Below are 25,563 nucleotides of genomic sequence, written 5' to 3'. Positions count from 1 at the left end.
ACTGACATCAAACTACATACGAGTTGCAAACTGGAATAGGATTTTTTTGTCTCTGGAGAAAAGGAAAATTGTGTATGGCTGTCAGCACATAAAGATGTTCCTGTCCAACTTCACAGAAGTTTTCTTTCAGGGCAGGAGAACAATCTTCCAATGTGTACAAACAGAAACCCAATTCATATAAAAACTCAAATGCGTATGCCTTGTAAAAGATGAAAGAGCAAGTGTTATGTATATCATACTTTGCTTTATTGTATCCCTATTGTCATTAGAATAATGCTATTAAAGAATAAACTAAGACGCTTACCCTGTATAAATCAAACTGAGCTCTTGCTATACTTTAATTATATCGGATTAGTAAATTAGAGTAGATTAGAAAAATCCTTCTGCGCTAAGAAGCTTAAAAATGGAGGCAGATAATTTATTTTAAAAAAAAAGTAATTTTCTACTTGTCCATGGAGATTAGTATGCTTGAAGTAGATTTTGGCTAATGTGCTGTAGTTTTGTGCTGTAGTTTTGAGTTTGGGCTAAGAACTCAACTGTAGTAGGAAAAGAACAGAGTTGTTAGTGAGAGGACAGTCTGTATGCAGTGATAGGAGTTTGGTCTTTTTTTTCATGATTTTCCTTCAGTGCTGAAGCTGTTCTGTTCTGTGCTATGAATTCTATTTTGCAGTAACAAGTGATGTGGTGAGTTTCTTGGAGCTGCATGCTGTGACCAAGCCGTATTTATCTCTCATAACTAGAGAGGTTTCCAAATCTGTGCTATGTAATAAAAGTCTTCCTTAGAGTTTCTTAGGTGGGTCAAGGGCTCTCATAATAAAGGATCATTACATACATTTTTATTTATTCATTATTGCAAAAATCTGGAGCAGGAAATTAAAATACAGCAAGCTACACGTGGAATGCTTGTTAGTCACTTATGTGACAAAAAAAGAGAATTTTTTTTTGCTGTCATTGATCATTACCATGAATGCCCAACTGATTTCAGTGTCAGGAAAATGAATTGTTCTCTGGCAATTTTGTGACTTCAGGAAAATAATGTCTCCAAGGATGTGTTCAAACAAACTTTTTTGAAACACTTCATGTTGTTCAACAGTGAACATTTTTTTTTGTGGAAACTGCTTGTTAATGCTGTCTAGTTTATGTGTGTTCAGCCTTTGAAATGCTTTTGCTGTTACTACTCAGTCCTGAACTGCAGAATCAGTTTTCTCAGCGCTGAAAGTTTGGCTGCAGTTTTGTTCAGTGGAACTTGTGTATTATATGCTTCACATTTGCATGTCTTCATAGCAGCAGCCCAGCTCTCACAAGATGTGGTCTGTCATTCTGTCTCTGCCTTTGCCCTATAGCAAGTGCCTGAGTTATCAAACAATGAACACCAAAGAGGGGCTCTTTTGGACCCCAGCGATTTGCTGTTGCATTAAGCCCTCCTGCTGTAGGATGTCTCTCACAAACAGACACACTTTACCTATTCTTAGTCAAAGGCTATCTACTGTTGACTTTTTAAAGTGTGTATTTGCCTAGTTGTTTCCTTACATTTAGGGGGGTAGTTGTATCATTCACAGTGAATTGAGAAAGGCAGCAGTTTTTCAACTATTGACTCCTAGGAAGTCCTAAGTATATTCTGTCAAACTGTAACAGTTCCCTATGCCCATCATTCTGCACCTGCTGGGGAAGGAGGCAAGGGTGGAGAGCAGACATTTCTGTTCTACTGGTACAGTTTCTGAAAGGGTCACTGGCTCTTTGGCTTCTTAAAACCTGCATTTTGAATATTCCATTGTCATTTTTACCTTGGTGACAGCTCAAATTATGGTGCTATTGCTGATGACCTCATGTTTAAATATTCTCATTGTCTGAGAGATTACTTATTTCCATTGTAGTGCTATGGTAATCACATAACCTGTTTCTCTTCTTGTAGTTTCTGCAGTCTATGATTCTACCCTCAATTTTAGAAATAACGAAAATCCAACATTGCTGGGAGTTCTAAATGGAAAAAAATATCATGCAGATTTATATGTAAGGCAAGTACTTCATATTTTTATTTCTTTTTTAGTAAATAGGAGTGTGTACTTGCAATCACAATTGGAAAAATAAGGGAATGTTTTCAAGTAGGTAATGGAAAGCAAATCTCTACCAGCCTGACTTGACAAAACTTCAGATAAAAATTCATATTGGATGAGAAGGGGGGTTTGTAAAGTTCCATGACTGTAGATTTGCAAGGAATCCATAAATGTCTACAGTACTTTTTGTTTGTTATGTTTTTTATTCATTTGTCTGTTTGTTAGCTCAGCAGCAGCAGAAGGGCCTCTTTTCACTCCCTTGGCAAGAAGACCAAACACCATCTAAGTGTTCAGATGAAGCTGCTTTATACCTATCCCTTGCACAGGAGTTTCTGCTCTGGAGGAGGCCAGTCTCAGGACTGTTCCTGTCTGTTTGGTGGTGTAGTTGTTCAGGAATTTGACTGCTGCTTTATTCTACAAAGGGGGTTGTTTAATGAAAAAAAAATTACCTGGATTCCTTTTCATTAATATTTCTTTAAGTGATAAATACCCCAATGGCTTCCCATAATCTTAATAGGAATGAGCCAATTCCCAGGCAAGGTTCTACCAGCAGCACCCGTACTACAGGCACTCAGAGCATGTGATAGTTTAGTGTTGGAGCATAGGAGCTTAAAAGTGATGCCACAAGTGATCAAGAGTTCATCATAACCCCTTTAGACTATAGTGGACTGGTCCAGCTGGTTTATCTTGGATACCAACATGAAGTACAATAGGGTGACCTTTGCTTTTAACCTCCCCTTTTCTTCCTGTTTCAAAAAATAATTTCTTCAGACTGTTTTTGCCCAAGGGTAAAAAGAAACTTCCACTTGGTAGCTTAGCCTAATGTCCTTGTGTTTGGTGTACACGGCCTGGCTGGGTAGTGTTCGTAGAGGAGCAGCTGGCCCTACCAGAGCGGGACATCTCCCTGCGTTTCCCTTTGCATCACTCCAGCCTGCTGCAAGTCAGTCTGGCAGAGTATGCAAATTGATTTTCATGACTCAGGGTGATAGCTGTTTACCTTTCTGCCCTTTTGAGCTTCTTGAAAAGCACTTACAGACAGGATAAGATTCATGGCTAAATTTGTTCTGGCAATTAGCTGGGGACTACCACAGATGTTCTTCAAAATCCTCCATATTTGCTTATCGAAGTGTTGTAGGTATTGCATTAAGTGGAATTTTGCAAAATTTGGATGGCCGTGTTAAATTGTGTTGACTTCTAATGTTGGTCATCTTAAGACCTTTTTAACTAAAGGAGCAAACCAGTAGTCACACCTGTTAACTTATTAGCTGCAAACAGAAGTGTCCTGTCTGTGAGAAGCGCTTCACTTGTGCTGAAGAAAGTTAATTTGATGCTGCTCTTAATGGATAGTAATTAAAATGTATACTACATTGAAAATGTAAAATTATTGAATAGCGACATTAGTGTACCTAAATGAGGATACCAAGAGGACTTTTTCTCTCTCTGGATTATTGATCAAAATTCTTATGATGAGATGAAAACTTTGTTTTGTCAAGAGGATTTTTCAGTAATAGGAGCCATTTTGCTGGAAATTCTCCAACCAAGCTGCACATAACAAAAATTACATGAACTGGAAAGGTTGATGGAGAAGCACTAGAGAGCTTTACCCTAGGTGTGAAAAGAATAGTTTGTTTTTTCTCTCTATTGCCTAGCTGATTGATAGAGCCTTTAACTTCATAGGTAGAGTAAGAAATTAATTCAAAACCTTGGTATTGTAAATAGATAATTGTAAACCTTAATCTAGAAAATTGCTCTAGTGAGCTAAAACCTAATGCATTGCTATTTTAGCAATCTAAATTTCTGAATTTCACTTACCTGTAAAAAATTAAGGTGGCTCTAGAAGCAAACTATGCTTTGCTGATCTAGGAGTTGTTACCACAAGTTAAAAAAAGGTGGAAAATGTAGCAAGTCTTCTGTCAAATGGATAATCTGTCTGTATAATGCAAGTGCTGTTCGTGGGAGCCAAAGTGTGTAATATTCTTGAATTTCTTGTTTACCATTGGCAGGCGAATTCCACTAGAGGAAGTGCCAGAAGATGAGCAGGAGTGTTCTACCTGGCTCCACAAACTATATCAAGAAAAGGTTAGTTTTTTTGTCTAAACAGTACTTGTAAGCCCTAGTGCTCAGTTATTTATAATGCTAGTAGACCTTCACATTGTGCTTGTATAGTGGTCCTAATTTGGGGGCTTCAGGTGGCTTGGGTTGGTTTGTCTGGTTTTCAGGGTAAGAGTTCTGTTTCTCCACATACAAACTGATCATGTGCTCTCAGTCATGACTACCTTTATTTTGTACTTAAAGAGTAACAGGAAGAAAGCTTGAACAAGGCTTTATTAGAGTAGTTTTAAAACTCTTCTTTAGAAAGTTGCATAAGAATACAAAAACTGTCTTCTGTTGTCCTTCCTCTTAAGGGCACCTTCTTAATCAAGAATTTATGTGCTAAATGAGATATTTTTAGTGTCTTACAATTTTTGTCTTTTGTCTTTTTGTTAAGGCAAACCTCTAGTATTAATAGGACAGGCTGATAAATTGCTTTCACATTGTGTGTATAGAAGGCATGCATTTAAATTTCTTAATTACACAGGATGGGGAGAGAATAATAGTGACTGTGTCTTTGTAGATGGCTGGTAGGCTTTTTTCTTGTTTTCAAATGGTTTCATATGCATCCTTCAGTCTTTCAGACTCTGTTTCTTCTGGGTTTTGTCTTTATGAATATAGGAGATGATGGCCAAGGGATGTGCTTTTTGAATACATCCCACACTCCCATTTCAATCAGTGGGAGTCATAGGCATGCATGGCATGAGGGCCTGGCAGCTCAGTTTGCTTCAACACAGTGATCACACTGGAATGCAGCAGTGCTTTGGGTTGAAAAGTGATAGAATATAGCTACACTCTGGTTTCCTCTCACTGGGACAGTGAAATTCTGCTGTGCCATTTGTCATGTTCTACCCAGGACACACCACATTAGCATTTCTGTATTGACTTATGTCCTACTCTTTCTTGGTTTCATACCATGACTGTTTTTGGTTTAATTCATAGCCCCTCTAAGCAGCTTGCTTACAGGAATGTGAAACGTAAGTGTGTCTTGAGATCTCACTTGTAAGTCTACTACCTTTCCCTCTGATCCCCCTTCTTGTAATTTGTGCCAGTAACAGCTAATTCAGGCACAACCCCCAGCACCATTGCAGAAAGACAGGATGTTACCCACGGGTCCGAGCTCATTCTACGGACATATGTATGCAAATAGTCCTTTCGCTGAAAGGTGCAGAGGTCCACTTTCTGCTACTATGATTCTGTAGTCCTTTTTCGTGTTCCTGAGAACTGTTTAGACATTTGCAAGACACGAACATAAATGAGAATTTGAAATTGTTTTTCTGAATCCCTTATTACATAGTTGAAGTAATTCACTTCAACTTTTTGCTGTTATTCCCTCTTTGGTGAACACTCACTCACTTACAGTGCAAACAGAATGTACATCTATCCTTCATAATATCATATTATATGGCATATGTTAATATCCTTCATATCTGTTCTCCATGAAGACTTTGCTGGTTGGTTAAATCTATAGTTTCCTGTTTAAGTATAGGAGGGAAGGAATGTGTGTTCCATTTTGCACTAAAACCTTTTTGTCTATGTGACTTTTTTTGATTTATTATGGGTGGGGTTTTTGTTTGGTGATGGTTTTATTTTTTTCCTGAAGGTGACTTGTTTCTTTTTTTCCAGCTGTTTTACATTAGGGAAACTTATTTCATTGCAGTCATTCCTGGTTTACTGAATCCCATGTCTTTGTAAAATCAGACTGGCAGAATTTAGAGCAGAGACAACTTCTTCAAGAGTTTTGAGATGATGAAAGCCCACCTGCAGAATCAAAATGCAATTTTGTTTCACCTTTCTGCCCTGCATTTTTACAAAGATAATTTATGGCTTTTAGGCTGGATAACAAGCAGCAATGCCGCTCTGGTGCTGTTTCCCAAAATGAATTCTGTTTCAGATTGTCTTCAAAGTCACTACATGTTTATGATAAAATGTAACAAATCTGCATTCAAAGGGGAGTAATTTATTGCAAGATACAGATTCATCCCGGTTTTTGTCAGTTTTGGTTGTAGCACTTTCTGTTTCAAAGTAAGGCAAGGTTTGCACATAACTGGAAAACAGAGCCCCTGTTTTATGGTGCATTATGGTTGCATGTGCCTTTGCTTATTCTCAGTGATTTTAATAATTTTGCACTACTTTCTCACATTTGCATAAAGTGTGCTGAATTATGCCATAGTAGTATGATTTCGTGGCTGGGGAGTGTCACAGGTACTGAGGTCAAGGCCTGTGCTCTCATGGTGATCAGGACTGCAGAGCAGTTGGAACAAGTAATAAATCATCAGTTAGTGGACATGGAAGGTTATGACCTTTTTTTCTTTTTCTTTTTTTCTTTTTTCTTTTTCTTTTTTTTCTTATTTTTTTTAATTTACATTAGTAAAGGAGTGAGGGTCTTTGAGAGAAGCTTGTCGCTTTGTTTTTTAGGTCATTACCTGATCTCACAGGTACCTCTGTCGGAGATACTTCTCTCTGGGAATCTGAGATGTTTGTTTTTACTACTTAGTACTTCATTTTTTGGTTTAGCCACTGCTACAAATGCAGTGAACAGAATCTTGCCAGATTAACAATGGCACTGTGCTCTTCTAAACAAAACACTGTTCTCCTTCCTTTTCCAGGCTTACAGTAAGCACCATGTCCTTGTGCTTCTTCCTCACCTGGGATGGATTTTGTCCTTCCACGTGGCCAACACTGTATCACTTAATGCCAAATTATGACAGAGGTGCAATTTGTGTTGCACATTGCCTTTTCTTTTTATTTCTTTTATTTTTTTAAATTGCTGTTGCTAGAAAGGCTGCCTTTGACTTTAACAAGGACTGGGTTGAGAATCTTAGTGCCAGACTGAAGAGATACAGTGTAATAGACACAACTCAGCTAGCCATTGCATGTTTGTTTTCCTTTTTAACCTCCTTGCAGCCTCAGTGCCTGAAATAGAAGTTTTGCTTGAGAATCTAAATTTCCATTAAAAAGAAAGCAAGCTTATAACTCTTCTCACTTAAGCATGGAAAACAGGGCATGAAAATATATGCCAAAATGCCCTAGAGGATTAACAAAGCATTTCTGAAGAGGGGAAGTGTACAAGACTCCAGTGTTTGGGAACAAAGAGTATATTTCTGGGTACTCATTCTTTGTGGGCTTCCTCATGAAAAAGCAGCAGCATACCTCTGTCGTCAGACCTCCTGGTGGGAGCAGGGAGGAAGAATCCAGTTAGCCTCTCAGAAGATGATGGACGCTCCCTGCATTACCTCCACATTGTCTGCAGTAACTTAAATTTGGTGGGGCCGATAGAGGGAGCATGTTTCCATATTTGAAAAGGATACTTGAGTGACTGGGATTTATTAGAAACTGAAAACAAGGTCTGTATGCAGGAAAATGAAAGCAACTTAATGTGGGCAAGGTGATTTCAGGAAATTCTGAGGTACATCCTGTGTTTAAAGGCTGATTTGAGATGCCGATGGGTACCATAGGCACTCTTGCAAAAGCTTAGAAGACAAATCAACCCTCAGATGTCTTTTGCAAGGAAAGTGAATGTATATAAACATAACGAGTCTTAACTGAAGAGCTGTTCCCCACAACAGTGTGAAATGCTTAGTGGAGGTGTTGGCTTTGGCGATGTTTTGCCTGTTGTATACATTTTCCATCTGTCTCAAACCTCTCTCAGTGAGATGTGGTCAGCGGTTTTGCTGCCCCCATGCTGTGCAGAGCCAAGAAAGGAAACACTGCTGTGCTTATTTTAAGAAAGCCTGTCCTACTCTCTATAGAAACAGGGCCTCTAATGGCAATATCAGTAATAGTCAGGAATTCTTCACTTTCCTGGGTAATATGAGTATTTGGGAATCTAATTGTATATAGTAGAATTCCGTTTACTGATGATTAGTAGCTCTGTGTTAAACCAGTCATAAACCAAAGTCCTCAAGGCACTGTAAAAAAAACTTCATATACTGTGTAATCTGTTGAAGATGGCTAATTGGCTATAGTGATCCCAGTACAATCTAGCTCACCTGAGTAAAACAGTCATAAATTTTCTAATCTCAATAAGGAGAGTGCAGTGCTTTAATTTCTGTGCAATCTCTTAAAAGCTTAATGTTCCCCTTGAAATAGATCAAATGGTAGCAGCTTGTAATCGCTCAAGTTGCTGTTAAATAAAGAAAGAATTGTTTGTGTCAGCTGGGGGTGTAAGTAAGTGTAAAATCATAGCATAATAGAAATAATCTTCCTGTGGTTGATTAGGACAGTCTTGGCTTTGCTATATTTTTTGGAAACCCAACATGCTTTCTTAGAAGAAATACAGTACTTCATTCTGACTAAACTAAGGGTTCCTTTTTATGCCAGACTTGATTAATTAACCAATTTTATGTAATAACACAGATAAATAATCTTGGTTTTTGAACAAGTAGGAAGGGTGTTTTACCCCATCCACTTTTGATATATTTGCTTGATCAGATCACTGCGGGCAATGCTGTTCATCCATGTGGACTCTAAAGGAAGGTACTGAATTTTAAGTCTCCTGTGCTTTAAAAAACACACACTACGAAACAGAAGAAAAACAACACCCACCCCATTATTTCTTCATATTATGTGAAAAGGGAGGGTCCTTTGATCAAGACCAGTGAGAGATTGTAAACTGGTTGCACACTCAACTGCCTCAAGAAAGGTTCAGCACCCAAACGTCCTACCACAAGCTTCATGGGAACGAGGTGAATAAAACTGCATTTGTGGTTCAAAGCAGGCAGGAAAGGGTGGTGTTCTTTGGAGTCTGGGACAAGATGGTGTCTGGTCACCTTTTCTGATGGGTTTGTGGTGCTGTTTTAGAACAGTGCAGTGGTTGGAGAAAACATTAGGGAACAGAGGTTCTGCTGCTGAGCATGTACCCAGACACTCCACTGGCTTACCAGCAGTATTCAAGCAGTGGCTGTGGCTCTTGCACAAGGTTCAACATTACTACAGAAGTGTACATCCCACCACCCATCTTGCTTTACTGGGCTTGTTATACTCTCCAGGTATGCCATTTTCCAGGCTGCTATGTGCAGAGGAACAAAAGTATGCACACATTATATATATATATATGTATATATGTATATATATATATATATATATATATATATATATACATTTATTTTTTGACTCTGTGTTTCTTGACTTCAAGGTACAAGCTTTCCAGCCATCACTTGGTCTTTGATCTTCCTCCGTGGTTACAAGCCTGCAGCAGGAGGAACATCAAAGTCAGGAATGGCTAGTTTTGCTGGCAGATGGGAATTTAATTGTTGTCCTTCTTTGTTCTAACTAGGATGCATTCCAGGAAGAATATTACCGAACAGGAACCTACCCAGCAGTCCCTATAGTACCACCCCATCGACCATGGACACTTTTGAACTGGCTTTTCTGGGCCTTATTGCTGCTATATCCTTTGTTCAAGCTGCTCATCAACATGATCAACAGTGGATCATCACTGACACTGGCTAGTTTTGCATTTGTCATTATAATAGGTAAGTTTTCTGAAACAAAAAGATTACTAACAGGGTAGCTGTCAGATATGATTTATTGGCACCTACTAAATATAACTTGTGAATTCAACAGCCCATCTGTTATTATATCCACTCTAGCCTGGAATAGGTTAAAAAGATTCTTTTTTTGTTTTTTTTTATTTTTGTATAGTTGTATTTTTTTTTGTAAGAGCTGCATACAAAATCTTCTGTTTCTGTAGAAATCTAAATAGTGACTTCTCAGTGAGTTGCCTACAAAAGGCTTTCTTTTCTTGTGTTGTGTGTTGCTGGATTGTACTTTAAGTGCCTAGAAGAGAGGCTTAAGGATAATTTATTCTCTTGAGAATTCTTTTGTCTAATCATAGTCTGTGTAACACACTGGTAACCCATGAACTTGTGGTTTAAGCCCAGGCTGATGTGACCGTGTACACTGACTTATGTAGCAGAGGGAATGGCTGTCACAGGTAATTCCCACTGTTCCTGTGGTAGTTCTGAACTGCCTTGGCTTCTGTTTAAACTAGTATGTTGTTTAAGAGGAGGAAGGAAAACAAAACAAGGAGCTGGCCCATAGAAAGGGAAGGGAGGGAGATCTCATTTGATGCCCTTCATGGAAGCAGGAACCAGATCAGTTTGGCAAATTATATCAGATCTGAGTGTCTGTGATTAAGTGCTTGTTTGAAGAAGAAGTCCCCTTCCAGAATAAGCCATACATTTATAAAGCATATATTTTTTTAATGATTGCATTGACCATCACTTGTATTTATGGCTTCCTGATTTTAAGTTCTGTGTATATTACAAACACCCTTTGAAAAAGAAACAGAACTTCACAGTCCTGGCTCTGAGTGAAGTGGATGCAGAGATACTAGAGTTGGATTAAACAGCCATGTCCAGAATAGCGATACAGAGGAAACAGGAAAATAAGGAGCACTTTTTGTCTCAGAAGTGCATCTTTGCTCTCTACTTAGGAAATTGTTCCTAACACGCAATATTTCTTTGTGCTCTTAGAAGTCTGAATCTTGAGCAGGTCCTATTCTAGCCTGATCAAGATTAACCAACTAATGTCCTTTTGCCCATCTGTGAAGAGCTTGTTATGGTAGGCACACGATATCCTTTCACAGAAAGTGCCCACTGAAACAAGTCCTGCATTCAGCTACTGTTGAGGCTTCTTATAAAAGTGGAAAAGGAAGAATTGATGTGTGTGCATGCAGGCAGGAAATTTACTTCATGATGCTTTGAGCCAAAGGAAGGAAAACAAGAGCAAGGATAATGTCCAGCATGATCGTTGGTACATTAAGTAGTCAGGGTAGAGGAAAATAGAGCGCAATCCCTTGCTCTTGTGCTCACCTGGAGAAATTATTGGTGCCTAGAATGCTTTGTGTAAAATGCGTAAGAATTTCTCGGAGCAGTGACTACAACTTTGAAGCATTTTTTTTTCATCCACCTTACCCATAAGTAGGGCCTCTTTCCTCTTCTCTGACTGGTGAATAGGATGGGAGCGTAGTGAGCACTTTGGCTGGGATGTGCCCCTCAGGAATGGGAGGTGTTAGGTTCAAATCACTATCAGTTGCAGAAAGTTCTGTTGGCCTCCCCTGGGCTCTTGTTCAAAATGGGTATACAACAGTGGGTGGGATGAGGTGTGACATCATTGCAAATGCTTCATCCCTGGCAATAGCACTCAAGACGGCATTTGTTCTGCCTTTCAAAGAAACGCTGACATAGTCTGTTTGGTACTGGACTGTGAAGCAACGGCCCAGTGGTGCACTGAAACACAGGCATTGCAAATTTTTTTTGTCATCTTCTTTTCAGCATTTTCCTCTTACTCATTTTTCCACTTCAGCAGGGTGGTTGTTTCGGTGCCATCCTGAAATGCTTCATGCCTTTGTACCTTCCATAATTCAGGGTTTCTGGAGTTTAACCTTAGGGCTGGATGCTTTAATGCTTGGCATTGTGGCATCTGTGATGGTTTTGGATTTAGCCTTTAATTGAGTGACACCACACTCCTCACCCTCCACCCTAAGTCCAGTACCATCTTGCCCTCAGGTCACGTGTTCTCTCTTTCAGGAGGGAAGAGACAGAACCTGTAAACAAAAAACTATGATGCTACTAAGAATGGACAGCAAGAATGCCCTTTATTTTGGGGGGTTTGTTGGGTTTTTTTTCCTTTCCTTTTCATGCTGTCTTACTTTTTGCCTAGTGTTCTTCTGCTTCTAGCCACAAGTAAAGGTTAATAAGCAGGCTGCTGTGAGCCCTCTCTTGAATGCAGTGATAATCCAAAGGATTTATTCTCAGGTTATCTGTGTCACTGGGGCTAACAGGAGACTACAGCAGCAGTCTGCTGCCAGAATGAATGTGTGAGCTCCCAGGCTGCAAAAGCACAGCTGAAGAACACGTTGAGAGTGCACAATGAGCATTGCTGCCCCATACACATCTGTGGGATGGTGCAGGTTGGAATCCTCTGCAGCCTTTGAAGGACCCCTGTGCTTAGCAATAGCTCTGTTCTCACTCTGCATACATGGTGTGATCAAGCCCGGCCTGTAATTGGCCAGGATCTGTGGTGCAGCAGAAGACGCTGCATTGCCTGTAGTAGAAGGCTGTTGCCTGATTAGACTCAGCCAGACACCTTTAGCTGATAAGCAGGAAATAAGAAAGATGATGTCACTTATTAGCAGATAGCAACCGCTGTGAAGCTGTGGAGGGAAGAGAGTCTGTGAGAGTGGAAGGAAGCTCAGCCATTAGCAGTCAACCCAAACAAAAGGCAGAGCTGGTTTATTGCTGAAAAGTGGATGTGTTACTAAGTACCAAAAGAGCAACAGTTATCTTGGTATGTCATAGTCTGTTTCTGTTTCACTATATCCCTTTAAAACCAATGTTACTGCTAGTTGGGAATCATTGGTCTCCTTCTGTGGAAGCAGAAAAAAGCTTCAGCCCAAGCTGCCACATTGACTTTAGTAACCAGAAGCTGAGTTTCTGTAGCAAGGTCATTGTCCCCAAAACGTGTTCTGTATCCTAAGGGGTATCTTTGTCATGAATGTTCTAGATGTGATGCAGCCACCTTCTGGCAAAGGAGCAACCAGTATTTTATTTTGCACTTTGTCTCCAGCTTTAGGCAAGGGCTCAGAAGTGACTTCTGCCGTGGCTGGAGACAGTGGTACATGGACACAAACATACCTTGGAGGCTGTGCCAGCTGCCCATTTGTAGCAAAGCAGGGAGTGTTGTATTTGCTGTCTTTTCCAGTGTGAGTGGTAACTGGGACCTGGTGGCTTATCAGATGATATAACTGGCTTTTCACATTGCTCCTAGTAGACCTTTTCTCACTGTTCATTAACTGAAGCAGCACAGGTAGTATTTTTTTTTCTGTGTCAGTTTGACAGCTCACCTAATACTCCAGGGAGGTTTATCCCTAATAGTCTGTTGTAGTAGACTGCTGTTTTTAAGGGCACGTTTCAGTACCTGATACAGGTGCAGATATCACAAGATAAACCTTTTTACAGGTTTTGATAGAAAAGAGCAGTTGCTAGGATGTCCTTTATCTGGTACATTCTGCATTGTTTCCAGATTGTCCATTGGATAGTCTCTGCTTTTTGTGGGCTCTCATAAAACACTTTCTGGCTTTTTAAGTAAGTGACTGTTCAGGTGGAAAGAGCCATATGAGAAATGCTCCACTGCAGCTGGAGTAGAAGAACTGTAATCCCTCAGACCCTAACTTTCAGATCCAATGAATGAATAACCAATATATATCCAGCTCTATTGGTTCAGTTCAAACTCTTTCAGCCGTAAATAAATGACATCTCCTTTTTATACTGCAACTACTGTCCCCTCTTGCTTTGCTGTGCAGCAATTTGGCTATTTATACTCCCAATAATCATCTCATTATGCTCGGACCGGGAGCCCAACACAAGGCAGTCCCTGCTCCAAAGGATAAATGCTCAAGTAGTTTGAGGGACAGACATCTTTTGAAAACCAGCTTTAAGTTTCACAGGACACATGGCAAGAGATTTATGTACTTAGCTCACAACTGCTATTTAAAACTTGGTGCTGATATTTTGGTGTTAAAGCAGTGAGCTCTTCTGTCAAATGTCAGCATTTGTATTTGACAGCAGCTTCTTTTTTGTTCCTCCTCCCCTGATTCCCTAGTCTCATTTGGGTTCAAAGAACCCAGTAGGTGTTGCCTTTAGATTGCCTTTCATGTTTTGGTAACTTGTGCTGAGGAGGACATCCTTCATGCTTTAGAAGTACTTCATTATAGAGCTGTCAACAGCAGTTAAAAGGGGAATGCATGCAAAAGATGAGTGAGCTTCTCTGGGCTTTTAAAGGGAGAAGCAGCTCTTACATGTTTAATGCTAAAAGCACAATGGCATCTGGGCTGATAGCAAAGGGCCAGCAATTATGTATTGGTTACAGGCAAGAGAAGTGTTTCATCTGAACTAAGTGTAAGGAGTAATGAGCCAGCTTGGATTCTGTGGGAGCTGCTGTGTCTGCTGTACAGTCTGTGCTTGGGGGTCACAGTACAAACTGTGAGTCCTCAGGGACTGGAGTGTCCAAGTGCAGAGTGTGGACCAAAGGGCTGGAACATGATGTGACCTGGGCGGTGAGGCTTTTGATGCCCACAAGCTGAGATGAATGGAGGGCGAGGAGAGCACAAGCCAGCAGTGTTATGGTGAGTTTTAAAAAGGGATACAAACCATATGCAGGATTCTGCCTGTGTTCATTCTGCTTGGTGGTGGAGACAGTCTGGCCTTTCAGCCTGGAGCCTAAAATCCGATTTTTATTGTTTGTTTCTTCTCCTTCATAGTATGTAAGACAGGCCCTCAGTGGGGATTCAGTGGGAATTTCTACCATTCATATAATCTTTACTTGTACATATCTTAATTTCAATGTATTGCCTATATACATATAGGTGTACAGCAAACTATTTATGTGAATTTTTGATGCCCCTACCTACTGTGCTGTTTCTTGTACTTGCTGTGTGGTATAAAGGCAAGGTAACACACAAGAAGAAATTCTGAGGTGTGGAAGGTGGAAATCCTTTGTTCTGAGCTAAGGTTTTGCTGATGGATGTGGTACTATGTGTGGAGGTGGTGGTTTTCCTGGAGCTAAAACATGTTCCAAGGAAGAGGTTACATTTTTGGCTCTATTGATTTGTGTTAGCCCAGCCCCCACCTTCCAGCAGGCAGAGCAGGTCCTCAGCAACCTCCTGCATCTTTTGGATGCTTAGTCATTTGCTGTGGAGCAGTGCAGGGATGCCTCAGCCAATAAAGCCCCTCTCATGCTCTTCTCAGGGTGGACTTACTTAAACTCTCACAGCTATTAATTTAGGCACAATTCCTGCCTGATCTCCCTTTTACCTATTTCTTGAAGTAAAACTCCCAAAGTTCCCCTTCGTGCAGTTGTATTTGAAACCTGAGTAAATTCTCAAATATGATGGTATCACTAGGGTATGCATTGAGGCCCCGGGAGAGTTATGGAGAAGGCAGGCAGTGCAGGAAGAAACCAGGGAGGCACCCCAGCACTTACCCCCAACTTTGTTTCCACAGTCTAGGCAAACATGAGCAGGCCCTTCTCCTTGCACCCCACATTTCCCAGGATGCTGAGGGCTACAGGGTAAAATGAGGACAGAAGGCCCTGGCAGCTTCTGAGAGGGATAAAGGAGGGGGAAAAAAGACATCTGAACTGCTGAACTAGGTATATTTTTGTGTCCAGGCAGTGGCATTCTTGGAACTGGATGAAATCCCCAATGTGCTGTGTGGTTGCAATAACAGCTGCTCTTATTTATGCTTTGTGTCTATCTCCAGATGCTGTTTCTATCCCTTGTGGTTAAAATCTTAGTGATTTCATACTTACTATTATGTTATGATCCCAGACTGCAGCCTACATGTTGGATCTTTCTCTTCTCTTCCCCAGCTCATGGCCAGTTAAATGTCAGAGATGGTTTTCTTTTTGTCTTGTCTGTTTGTGAGAGCAAAATCCTTTGCATGTCTCAGTTGTGTGTATTTCTATTCATGGACTGACAGTGGAGTGTGACAGTGAGCTCCCTCGGAGCTCCCTTTCTGGGCTGTTCACTGCACAGCTATCTACCTGTGAGAGAGCCCTGCTTTCCTGGCATCCCAAAGACCTGAGGGCAGCCCTGTGGACAGACCAGCTTCCCACTGTCTAGCCACCATGGTGACACAACATGTGTGACTAATCTCTGGTATCCAGTTACCACTTGCACTTTAAAATCTGTCAATTTACTGTCATACTACAGAACATGGATCTGTAGTGATGTTCTTGTGGCTGATACTGTAATGCTCAGTTGCAGCTGCTAAAGCACAGGGCAGCACTGGATGCCAGCTGACAGCCCCTCCCATTCAAATGCTGAAGAGCAGCAAATGCCAGGACACAGAGTGTTGTATCAGCCCTGCTGTTCACAAGTGGTGCCTGGTAGTGGTATGAAGCCTCTGGATTCTCTTAGTGATCTCTGGCTCTGATTTAACCATAAAGAGGCCCCCTTGACTGGTAAGAATTTGTCCAAGGTCATCTTAGAGAAGGAAAGACAGAGGGGGTGAAACATTTATATCACCCTTATTGGGCCTTTTCACCATCAGTCAGAAAGAAAGTGGGATTTTGGAGGCTTTAAGGGAGGTTTGGGGCTTTCTTGGTTTGCTTGGTTTGGGTTTTTTTGTTGCTGTTTTTTGGGGGTTTTTTTGGGGGGAAAAGGCAGCCCTAGCAGAGGGAGGAAGGTGTCTGTGACTTCTAAGTAGGTTTAGGCCTGAAAGAAGCATGGCAGTTCTGGGTATGTACAGTAGCTGAGCAGAAGCTTGGGGAATAATAGATTTTGGGCAGCTGAGCCCCTTGACCAAAAAAACAAACTGTGAGGAAAGGAGGTGAGGCTACATTGCCTTTAACTTAGTCACTTTAGGTGATACAAATAAATAAATAAAATAATCCTTGCACATGATGAATTATTACTACTAAATTAGCTATAAAAGTCTTTTAAATTAATCAGGCCACTTGCGACATGCCCATTACAACTTAACATTTTTTTTTTATCAAGATCTGAAAGTGCCCTTGCACTTGTTTGTGCTCTTCCAGACACAGGGGCTGTTGAAAGCAGAATTCCCTTTCCCTGCCACACCTGGAATGCAGACATGTACATTAGTTTACTTTGTAACTTGATGCCTGGGAGCCAGCAAATACCAGCAGCCCCACAGCATCCCCATTACACAGCTGGCCTTGTCCAGCGTTTAAACAGGGGTGGGCACACCGTGCCTGTGCCTCTCACACTCATGCTGGTTCCTTGTAGCCTTTTCCCTGCTGGTGGGAGAGGACATGTCTAGCCTGAGGATCTTCATGAGATGCCAAAGGCAAATAACTTCTTGTGGAGGTGTGGAAGCATCAAACGCACCTGTGTCATCAAAGGCCACACAGGGGTAGTGTGGGCAGTTACCTTTAATGCTGTGCTGCTGCTGGAAGGCTGAGAACATTGTTAATCTCTTTCACCTGTGCAGATCTTCAGTCCTTGCCTGCAATGCGCTTTTCACTGTCTTTATTTTGCAGCTTCTGTTGGTGTCAGATGGATGATCGGGGTTACAGAAATTAACAAGGGCTCCACCTATGGCAACAATGACAACAAGCAGAAACAAAAGTAGCATCTTCAGAGACTGCGTCAATCCAAAGGGAACAAATGCAACTGCTGAAAACTCTTAAGTGCATATCACAGTCCTTCAAGTGACATCAGAGGAAGGGTAGGATGAGCAATTGCCGTGCATATCCGAGTATGTGCTCCTGTTGTTTTTCTCTGGGGGTTTGGGCTGATGACACACTTGAAAGATGCACTCCTTTGTATACTCTCCACAACAGGTTTGCATTTGTGTGGTTGGTTTGTTTTCCTATGAAGTGTCTTGAGTTCTGAAGAAAAAAAAAATTCTGATGTGCTTGTATGAAGAGACTCTACCTGGAAACTAACCAGAGATGCAAGCTTTAATGTCAGGAGATTGTTACAAGGTGATTAAAATAGATAGTTGTTTAGATCACACAGTTTAACAACCATAATCTGTCAGTGTTTAAAAACAGTACAGTAAGAGTACTGCTTGGTTATACCAGTATTGGACTGGAGCAGCTCTACTGAAGTAGCAGAACTGCAGTAGAGCTTTTGTACATCTAGAACTTACTGCCACTGTGCACTATGTGGGCCCTTTAAAACTTCAGCCAGACCCTGGACATCCAGACATCAGAGCCTTGCAGTAGCATAACCTGGAGCAGAATTTGGCCTTGTGGCCTGAGCAGAGTTACATTAGCCACTGCCATCTCTTTCCCCAGGCCATACATCTGAGAGATAGCTGAAACTTGTAATTCTTGAGAGTAAATGCCATTTATGGTTTGGAAAAACTGAGGTAATAAAATTCCTTTTGGCTTTAAACACTACTTAAAATTCTAGGCCTTCCTAAAAATGGTAGGAAGAAAATAACTGGGCATGGTGTAGTGAAATAATGCAAAGTGTGCATTAAAATGTAAGCCCCACACCCATAATGTTGTGATCCTAATTAATCTGCTTGTCTGTCTTTTCTGATAAATTAGTTTACTTTGTGCCTCATAATGATCAGCTTGAGGTAATAGTTTAAATATATTTTTTTTTCTTTTGGGGAGAAGAGGGGAACTAGGACAAAGACCTAAGGCAGCAATACAGTTCAGGTTTTTTTATGCCTGTCTAGACTTGACACCTTTCTTAATTAAATAAAACTAGAATCAAGCTCCTTGGTAAAATGGTGTTGCAAAGGCCTTCTGTTTTAAAACTTCCAGGGTTAAAGATCTGCAGGTTACTAAAAAGAACTTCATAGAATTACAGAAAACAAGAAAAAAAAAGGGGGGACTTCTGAATACCAACAATTATTGTAAAAAACCCCAGTCTTTTAAAACCTACAGATGCTGATACTTAGCAAAGGAGATTATGATTGGCACTCTCAAAGTCCACTTTCACTGCACACACAGGACTAAACAACGATAGTCTCTAGTGCAGAAAGTGAGCACTCTTTGGTTCTAGCAGCTGGTATAAAAACCAGCTTTTCCTCTACTAAAACAGAGGCCAGAAGAAACAGAGGCTAATACAACAGAGTATGAAACATCCCATGAACTATGTATTTGCTGTTCAGTACATTAGATAATTGCGAAACTCATTTTTTTAATATGCAGCACCTAAAGAGCAGGTGGAGCAGTGCTTTTAGCATGGGGCAGTAAGTGAAGTTTTTTAGTAGAGGAGGCAGCAAAATTTTCAACATCAAGGAAGGAATAGACTAGAGGAAGTGTGAGAGACTAGTTTTGGGGCCTTTTTTCCTCATGTGTCTTCAGTACACATGGCTTCCCTATGCTCTGAAGCTTTCTAGAGTAGGTTGCGTGATGTCATGAATAGAAACATGGGCTCTATTGCAGTTTTTCCAACACATGAAACAGGTAAGAGTCCACGAGCAAAAAATGCTGCCATGCTTACAATGCTATTCTTTTAATAAAGCACATGCCCTGCACTCTATTTGCTGTGACAATCTGAACAGTGAAACCCCAAGTATTACACAGAACCTGCCATCTGAAGCTATCCTGTAGTAATGATCAGGCACATTATTGAGCCAGACCTGAAGACACTGTACACAGGAGTTTGAAAATGGGTGTGAGGCAGAGGAAGTGTTTTACTGTACACAGTACCTGGCAGATACAGTGGCCTTTTCTTAGGGTGGTAGGTGAGTATTCTGAGCAGCAAATAAATACATACTCATGTAGTGACAATGACAGAGACCAGCTGTTTTGCCTGTTTTAAAGAGCCACTGACTTAAACATGTGGTAGGGAAGACATTTAATCCTCCTTACAAATCTCAGCCCTTTCCTCTCCAACTGTGTCCAGTGCCACCAAATGTGTAAATACTTCTGAAAGAGTACTTAGATTATTTCATACCCCTTTCCCTAGGACCAACCCTTAGAAAAGGCTGAGGGCCAAACATGCAACTCCTGGATCAGTCCCAAGTACTTCTGCAAGACCCAGCACACAAGAACTGCACCCCTGGGCCCTTCCACCACTCACTGACAAACAGGGAAAACTTAATGGTACTTGCCAAAGTTGAACCTATTCCAGTTCACTGTATTAAAAGAATGACATAGGTCATTAGGAAGCAGTGTTTGCCCCTCATCCCCATGAGCAACTCTGTTCTACAACTGCCTTAACAAAAGTAGTCTTAATGTTTGTTTATACAAAAATAAAACTATGAAAAGCCAATATGCAGTGAAGGAGTTTTCTTTTGCTTGGTAACAACAAACTAGTAACAGTTTGCAACCCCTATCCTGACTCCTAAAAGCCGTCCACAGTTCTTGTTTGTGTACAAGGGCATGTGAAACAGGGCAAGTGAGAACAGAAATGACTCAGATACATCTCTTCACGGCAAAGTGAAGCACACAGCAGGCTGGGGGGCACTTTTACTCCAGCTGCTTTCATAGTCCTTTGCTGAGGATGACAATATACTTACCTTCCTATCACAACTGAAAACAGAGAACCAAAAAGAAGGGGAAGTCTGTTTAAATTCAGCATTATATTTTTGAGAGCCTAAATCCACTGCACAGGTGACATGCACACCAAGGCTCATACTTTTCCAGATAGATTTTGTGATATGTCCTCAACAGCTCACCCCACACCTGGGACTAACCAAGGACTTGTAGATTAAGAGAAAAGACACTAGAATAAAACCAAATACTAAAAGAAATTCCAAGTTATCAATTCTAAGTCTAAAGCTGTAACAGGAATATGTAACTTGTACTAATGCTTACACATAACAGTTTTAAGTCACCTGTTTGTGGTAGCAAGTCAATCAATCAACTAGATCCTGGGTTGCAGCTGTTTCTTCCAATTGCTCACCACTTCTAACTCTTCTTCCTTGTTTGAGACTGGTGACAACCCAGGTGTGGTAGGGAAATCAAAGCCCAGGATCAGAAATCAGCTTTAAAAAACTAACAGTAAGTTCTTGGTTTTGTGACACAGAACACGGGAATAATCTTAAACAGTTCTCCTCTAGACCACAGAAATGCCATGCAGAGCACTCCCTGTTCAGAGTCCATGCATTCAAGAAGGAAGTTATCCCTGAGATAATTGTGTCAGGAATTGCCCATCACCTTCTTTCCTCAGAGGATGAAAGGGAGGAACCTTAAATCTGTTACCACTTGTGTAAGAAGGATCTTGCACTGCACGTCTCAAAACTCAACAAAACACTGACTCTTGTAATATAAGAGCAGCTTATTCCAGTTAGATTAGCTATGCAGTCTTATACAAGTGTTGCAAAAAGGTTTAAAATGTGACACAACCCCCTTTTTGGAAGAAAATCCCTTTACCAACATCTCCTAAAATAAACCATTTATTGAGAAAAAACTTTTTTTTAAAATTTCATTAATCAGCCTTGTGCATAACAAATCTGAAGCTTGCCAAAAACAAATAAACAAAAAAACCCAGTAAAAGTTCACAGTCAGTGCACTCAAACAGATTAAAAAACAAGGTCCATAACGCCTGATAACACTACAGCATTTTTCTGAACCTAAAGAGTTCAAAAATACTACATATTAACATTACGGTTCTCAATCAAATGAGAAACAGGAAAAAGAACAAAAAAGGTATGGTCCATATACAGTAGTAATGGCACTTTCACTGAACATGCAGCTTCTTCCAACTTGCAGACACCGTCACATGAGCAACATGTGCCAAGTAAAATGTACAGGAGCAGCAGAGAAAGTGACGCCTGTCACTTGTGCAGTCTTCGTTAAGTTCAACTTTTATACTGTTTCTCAGTCTTTATGTAAATATTACATACAGTAGTGATTAAAATCTCGTCAGAATAAAAAAGGCCAGAGATTGAGCAACTTCATTCTTCATCTGTGCAAACCTGTGAAGGAAGAAAAAGGCAATTACTGAAGTCAGTTGTCTCTCTGTACTGCAGCAAGAAGATAACAGATCAATTTCTTTAGCACCCTCAAACATCTTTAAAGCTTCTTCCTGCTTCCTTGTTACACAGGATAATGCATAACAAGCATTTATATGCAAGTACTGACATTCCCCCTGTCACCATGCAACCCTTAGGTGCCTAAAGCCACCACGTTCTTCCTCTCTGACGGATGGGATCTGTCTACAGTTGCACTGATGAGGGACAGGTATGACAATCCCAAACACAGTTACTGAACCAGAACACCAAAGCAAACAACTTTGTGCTGGAAAATGGGACAGAATTCCATAACCTACTGTGCCCCTACTTCTTCAAAGAAGTTACTAATACACCTCAATTCGTAGCTGTGAATATTTAAGGAAAGAATCACACCATAGTTCATGCAAGAACTGCAGATTGTTACACCAACTGCCAGATAAACATGCTATATGAACTTTAAATAGGAACTTAAAAGCAGACCCTTGCACAGAAGAATGGTAGCATTCTCAAGCATGTGCTGCTTTCACTTTTTATGGAGAGGGCCCTTATCTGTAGAAACCTGTACATATATACTTCCTGAAGTTTTCAGTGCAGAGCCCTTCAGATCTAATTAGCTATCACTGAGTTGAAGCCTGACTAGTCTTTTTAACATAAAGATAATGCATATCAAAACAGCTTTTCAAGTTTATTGCATAGTGTATACCAGGCCGTAGAGTCAAGTGCTTGCTAAAATTATCACATGTGCTTCTGAAAAGTTGCCACACCATGTTTTCTGGACAGCATCAACTTGATACCAGAGCCCCTCACCACGATACCAAGCCTTGTGGCATTGCTGCTAACAAGCCAACTAAAAGACTTTTCGAATTCCCATCTGCAGTTTTTGTAGCCGAAGTCATCAGACAAACCTTGACAAAGGGATGATCAAGGAGCTGGCTGGCCGTCCACCTCATCTTTGGGTCACTTTCCAGGCAGTGGCAAAGGAAGTCTTTCCCTTCTGGGCTCACTTTGTCAGGAATAGGAGGCTTATGACCCATCCCCACTTTATACATGATCTGGAAGTTGTGCTCATATTCATGCCAAGGCCTCTGCAACAGGTAACAGCATTGCTAAGTGCATGCTTTAGTGAGTAACTTACTATCCACTAGAGCATATATTGCTGTACTCAAGGAAATGAAAAAACCCCAGAACTTGCAGATTTACGCATGACAAATTGCTGAGTGGGGCCAGATTTTGCAGAGAAACTGCTAAAAACATTTTGCATGTCGTCAATACATGAAATATCCCTACCTTGCCGGTGACCATCTCTATAACAACACAGCCCAGGCTCCAGATGTCTGCTGCACGTCCGTGCCCTTCTCCTTTAGCTCTAGTAATTACTTCTGGAGCCATGTACGCTTTGAAACATCACATATGACATCATCAGTTCATACAGCAGAAGGAACGGTATACAGTAAGTGACTTAACTGGTAAACTTTTTTAATACATCTGTAATGAATTACTACTCAGTTTTTCTTGCCAAGTTTTGCCATTTGCTAGCTTCTTGTTCTTTGACATGTTTGCAACATAACTGTTTTTCAGTTTGAAAAGTGATAGTGAAAATGCTGCTACAGTACATGCTTTCTGTTATTGCCATTTTTTGAAAACAGATTAAAAGCAGCTGTTCAGTAAGAAGAGTACTGTTTCAGACTGCAGAGACAGACAAAACCCCAGAAAACACAAGCTCTGGCATCGTTATGGTTACCAGACAAATACAGTGTTATCTCTCTTGTTATATCATTCACTCATTGATTGGCTTATGGATACAAAGCACAACTAGCTAAGGTAAAACCAAGTTTTCCTGAAACACATGGTTTAACTCCAGCACAAACTTCTGGCAGAGGTATATTTTAAGGTAAGTAGACAACTACCTGCCCAGCACAAGCTTCCTTACCTGCAGTCCCCAAGGTACTGTTCACTTCTCCAGGCATTGTCTGGGTATTGTTCTTCAGCTTCACTGAGCAACCAAAGTCTCCCAGTTTAATCAGTCCAGATGAGGTAAGAAAGATGTTGGCTCCTAGGAAACACAAACAGAGTAACACTTGTTTAAACCAGAGCTGAACTGAGGAATGAGGGCTTCTTAATATATACCCTTGGCAGTTACACAGTGGATAATAGCTGAATTCACACTTAGATCTTTAGCTGTGGATTAAGTGTGGAATATGACAGCATTAAAGATGTTTTGGTCAGTGTTATCACAAAGCCCACTGGAAGTTGACAAGTGTTCAAACTGAACAACTTTTCATACAAGCCCATTACAAGAAATGACTTCTCCAGGACTTTAGGAATTCCAGTGCTTCTCCTTGTGAGCATTAGACTCTGAAAAAACTGCTTTGTGGCAGAGGCCACTGCTGCATACCTATCACTAGGCATCTTTTCAGTTCTGCTGAGTCAAGACAGGTGATATACTTGTCATCAAAAATAGTGTGGTCAGCCGGACCAAGTAAGGGTCCTGAACTGCAGCTGCACTTCAAGTAACAGGTCTGAGTCCCTCACTTCAAGAAGGACATTGAGGGGTTGGAGCAAGTCCAGAGAAGGGCAACACAGCTGGTGAAGGGTCTAGAGAGTAAGTCCTATGAGGAGCAACTGAAGGAGTTGGGGTTATTTAGCCTGGAGAAAACGAGGCTCAGGGGAGACCTTATTGCTCTCAACAACCACCTGAAAGGCCAAAAGCTGGATTCTGCAAGTATCAGAATGAAACCGCGAATCGACTGCAAGTATCACCTGGCAGAATGAGAGCTTCAGCTGTGATCCCTCTTGAGGAAAAACAGGTGGTACACACAGAAGAAAGCTACACCTACTCCAGGAATAGGCAAATGTTGGGGATTTCATTACACAGAGCCTCTTCCCAAGTCATACAAAAGATTCATTCAAAAATGGCTCATGTGAGTAAAACTATCCAAACGTTCTCACTTTTGTTCCACCTTGAACACTGGTCAGTGCAGAAGTCCTTAGCTGTTCCTCCTTTGTGTTATGTTGTCCTAGTCAATGACCTTTTCCAGTTAGCTTGGCTGGGCACCCCCAAGATACTCATAAAAAATACAAAGAATCCTCAAAAAGCTCAAGTTAAAGGCAGTGCAGGGTCAATGATGCCAAAATCCTGCCTGCTTCTCAAAGGGCTAACTACTCTAAGAATGGTTGATAACTATTTAGTCCAAGAGGAGTTACACAGAACTGCACTTAAAGGGGGAGCAAAACCATTAAGCAAAATACCTTCCAACCTTTAATTACTATAGGCTTTTGCAAGTTCTGAAAGAAGAACTAATATTCAGGGAATATAACTCTTCTGCACATTATGTCCATAGGTTTTCCACTTGCATCATTCAAATACTCCAGAATACTACACATACTCCAGAATTCTTTGTGTGGATTCTACAGTTTGCTATCAGAGGGACACACATGTCCAGAGTCACCTTGCAGTAAAGGGCATGTGTAATGGAGCTGGGTAAGACCATCCCTAAGCTTGAATGAATGAGAATATAGAAACGCAGAGAAGCAGTTCAAGAAGGCAGCTTGATGGGTCACTAAGAGTCCTGGCATTAGAAAAGTGACAGCTTCATCTTCCTTTGAACTACTGCCAACAGCTTTTCTAGTGATTTCCAAGCAGTTGCTTGTCAGAAAATAGGTGTACTCAGCCCAGAGAGCTTAGGAAAAATGGCCATCACTAGCAAACACTTTTTCAAGGATGTTTGGAAAACCTAGGTTTCCATTCCTCAAGAAAGCACCACAAAAATTTCAGGAAAGAGTACAAAGCAGTTTCCAACTACTACAGTGGGTGGAGCCTGGCACTGCTGAAGTGCAACATTCTCTCTCTTGAGTACATGTACTGCTATTGGAACAGTTTCATTTCATACAGTTCAGAACCTACTTCCAAGGCCTTTCAAACCAAAGTTTGTCATTACTTTTTATTAAAAGGACAATTTAGCATAAGTGTTACCATGAAAGCTGCTGTTAGCCCTTTTCCCTGAATGCACTTGGAACTGTCA

At 40.8% G+C, this 25,563-nt stretch overlaps 2 protein-coding genes across 7 annotated transcripts in view; one reads left to right on the top strand and one right to left on the bottom strand.

Annotated features, from left to right (window-relative positions):
* AGPAT4 (1-acylglycerol-3-phosphate O-acyltransferase 4) overlaps window positions 1–19,122 on the top strand; it is a 78,442-nt gene extending 59,320 nt beyond the window's left edge. For both annotated transcript variants that reach the window (XM_071549416.1, XM_071549415.1), the window contains 4 exons: window positions 1,913–2,015; window positions 4,058–4,133; window positions 9,424–9,622; window positions 17,157–19,122. In XM_071549416.1, coding sequence (XP_071405517.1) covers window positions 1,913–2,015; window positions 4,058–4,133; window positions 9,424–9,622; window positions 17,157–17,248 — 470 coding nt within the window. In that variant the 3' untranslated portion in view covers window positions 17,249–19,122. The remainder of the gene's footprint in view (window positions 1–1,912; window positions 2,016–4,057; window positions 4,134–9,423; window positions 9,623–17,156) is intronic.
* Window positions 19,123–20,967: 1,845 nt separating this feature from the next.
* MAP3K4 (mitogen-activated protein kinase kinase kinase 4) overlaps window positions 20,968–25,563 on the bottom strand; it is a 71,931-nt gene continuing 67,335 nt past the window's right edge. For all 5 annotated transcript variants that reach the window (XM_071549412.1, XM_071549410.1, XM_071549413.1 and 2 more), the window contains 4 exons: window positions 23,472–23,594; window positions 22,829–22,935; window positions 22,447–22,626; window positions 20,968–21,505 (listed from right to left, as the gene is read on the bottom strand). In XM_071549412.1, the coding sequence (XP_071405513.1) occupies window positions 21,485–21,505; window positions 22,447–22,626; window positions 22,829–22,935; window positions 23,472–23,594 (431 nt within the window). In that variant the 3' untranslated portion in view covers window positions 20,968–21,484. The remainder of the gene's footprint in view (window positions 21,506–22,446; window positions 22,627–22,828; window positions 22,936–23,471; window positions 23,595–25,563) is intronic.

The sequence above is a fragment of the Pithys albifrons genome, chromosome 2, assembly GCF_047495875.1.
Source record: "Pithys albifrons albifrons isolate INPA30051 chromosome 2, PitAlb_v1, whole genome shotgun sequence".
Lineage (NCBI taxonomy): Eukaryota > Metazoa > Chordata > Aves > Passeriformes > Thamnophilidae > Pithys > Pithys albifrons.
The sequence above is the reverse complement of the archived record's forward strand: the minus strand, read 5'-3'. Positions and strand labels throughout refer to the sequence as shown.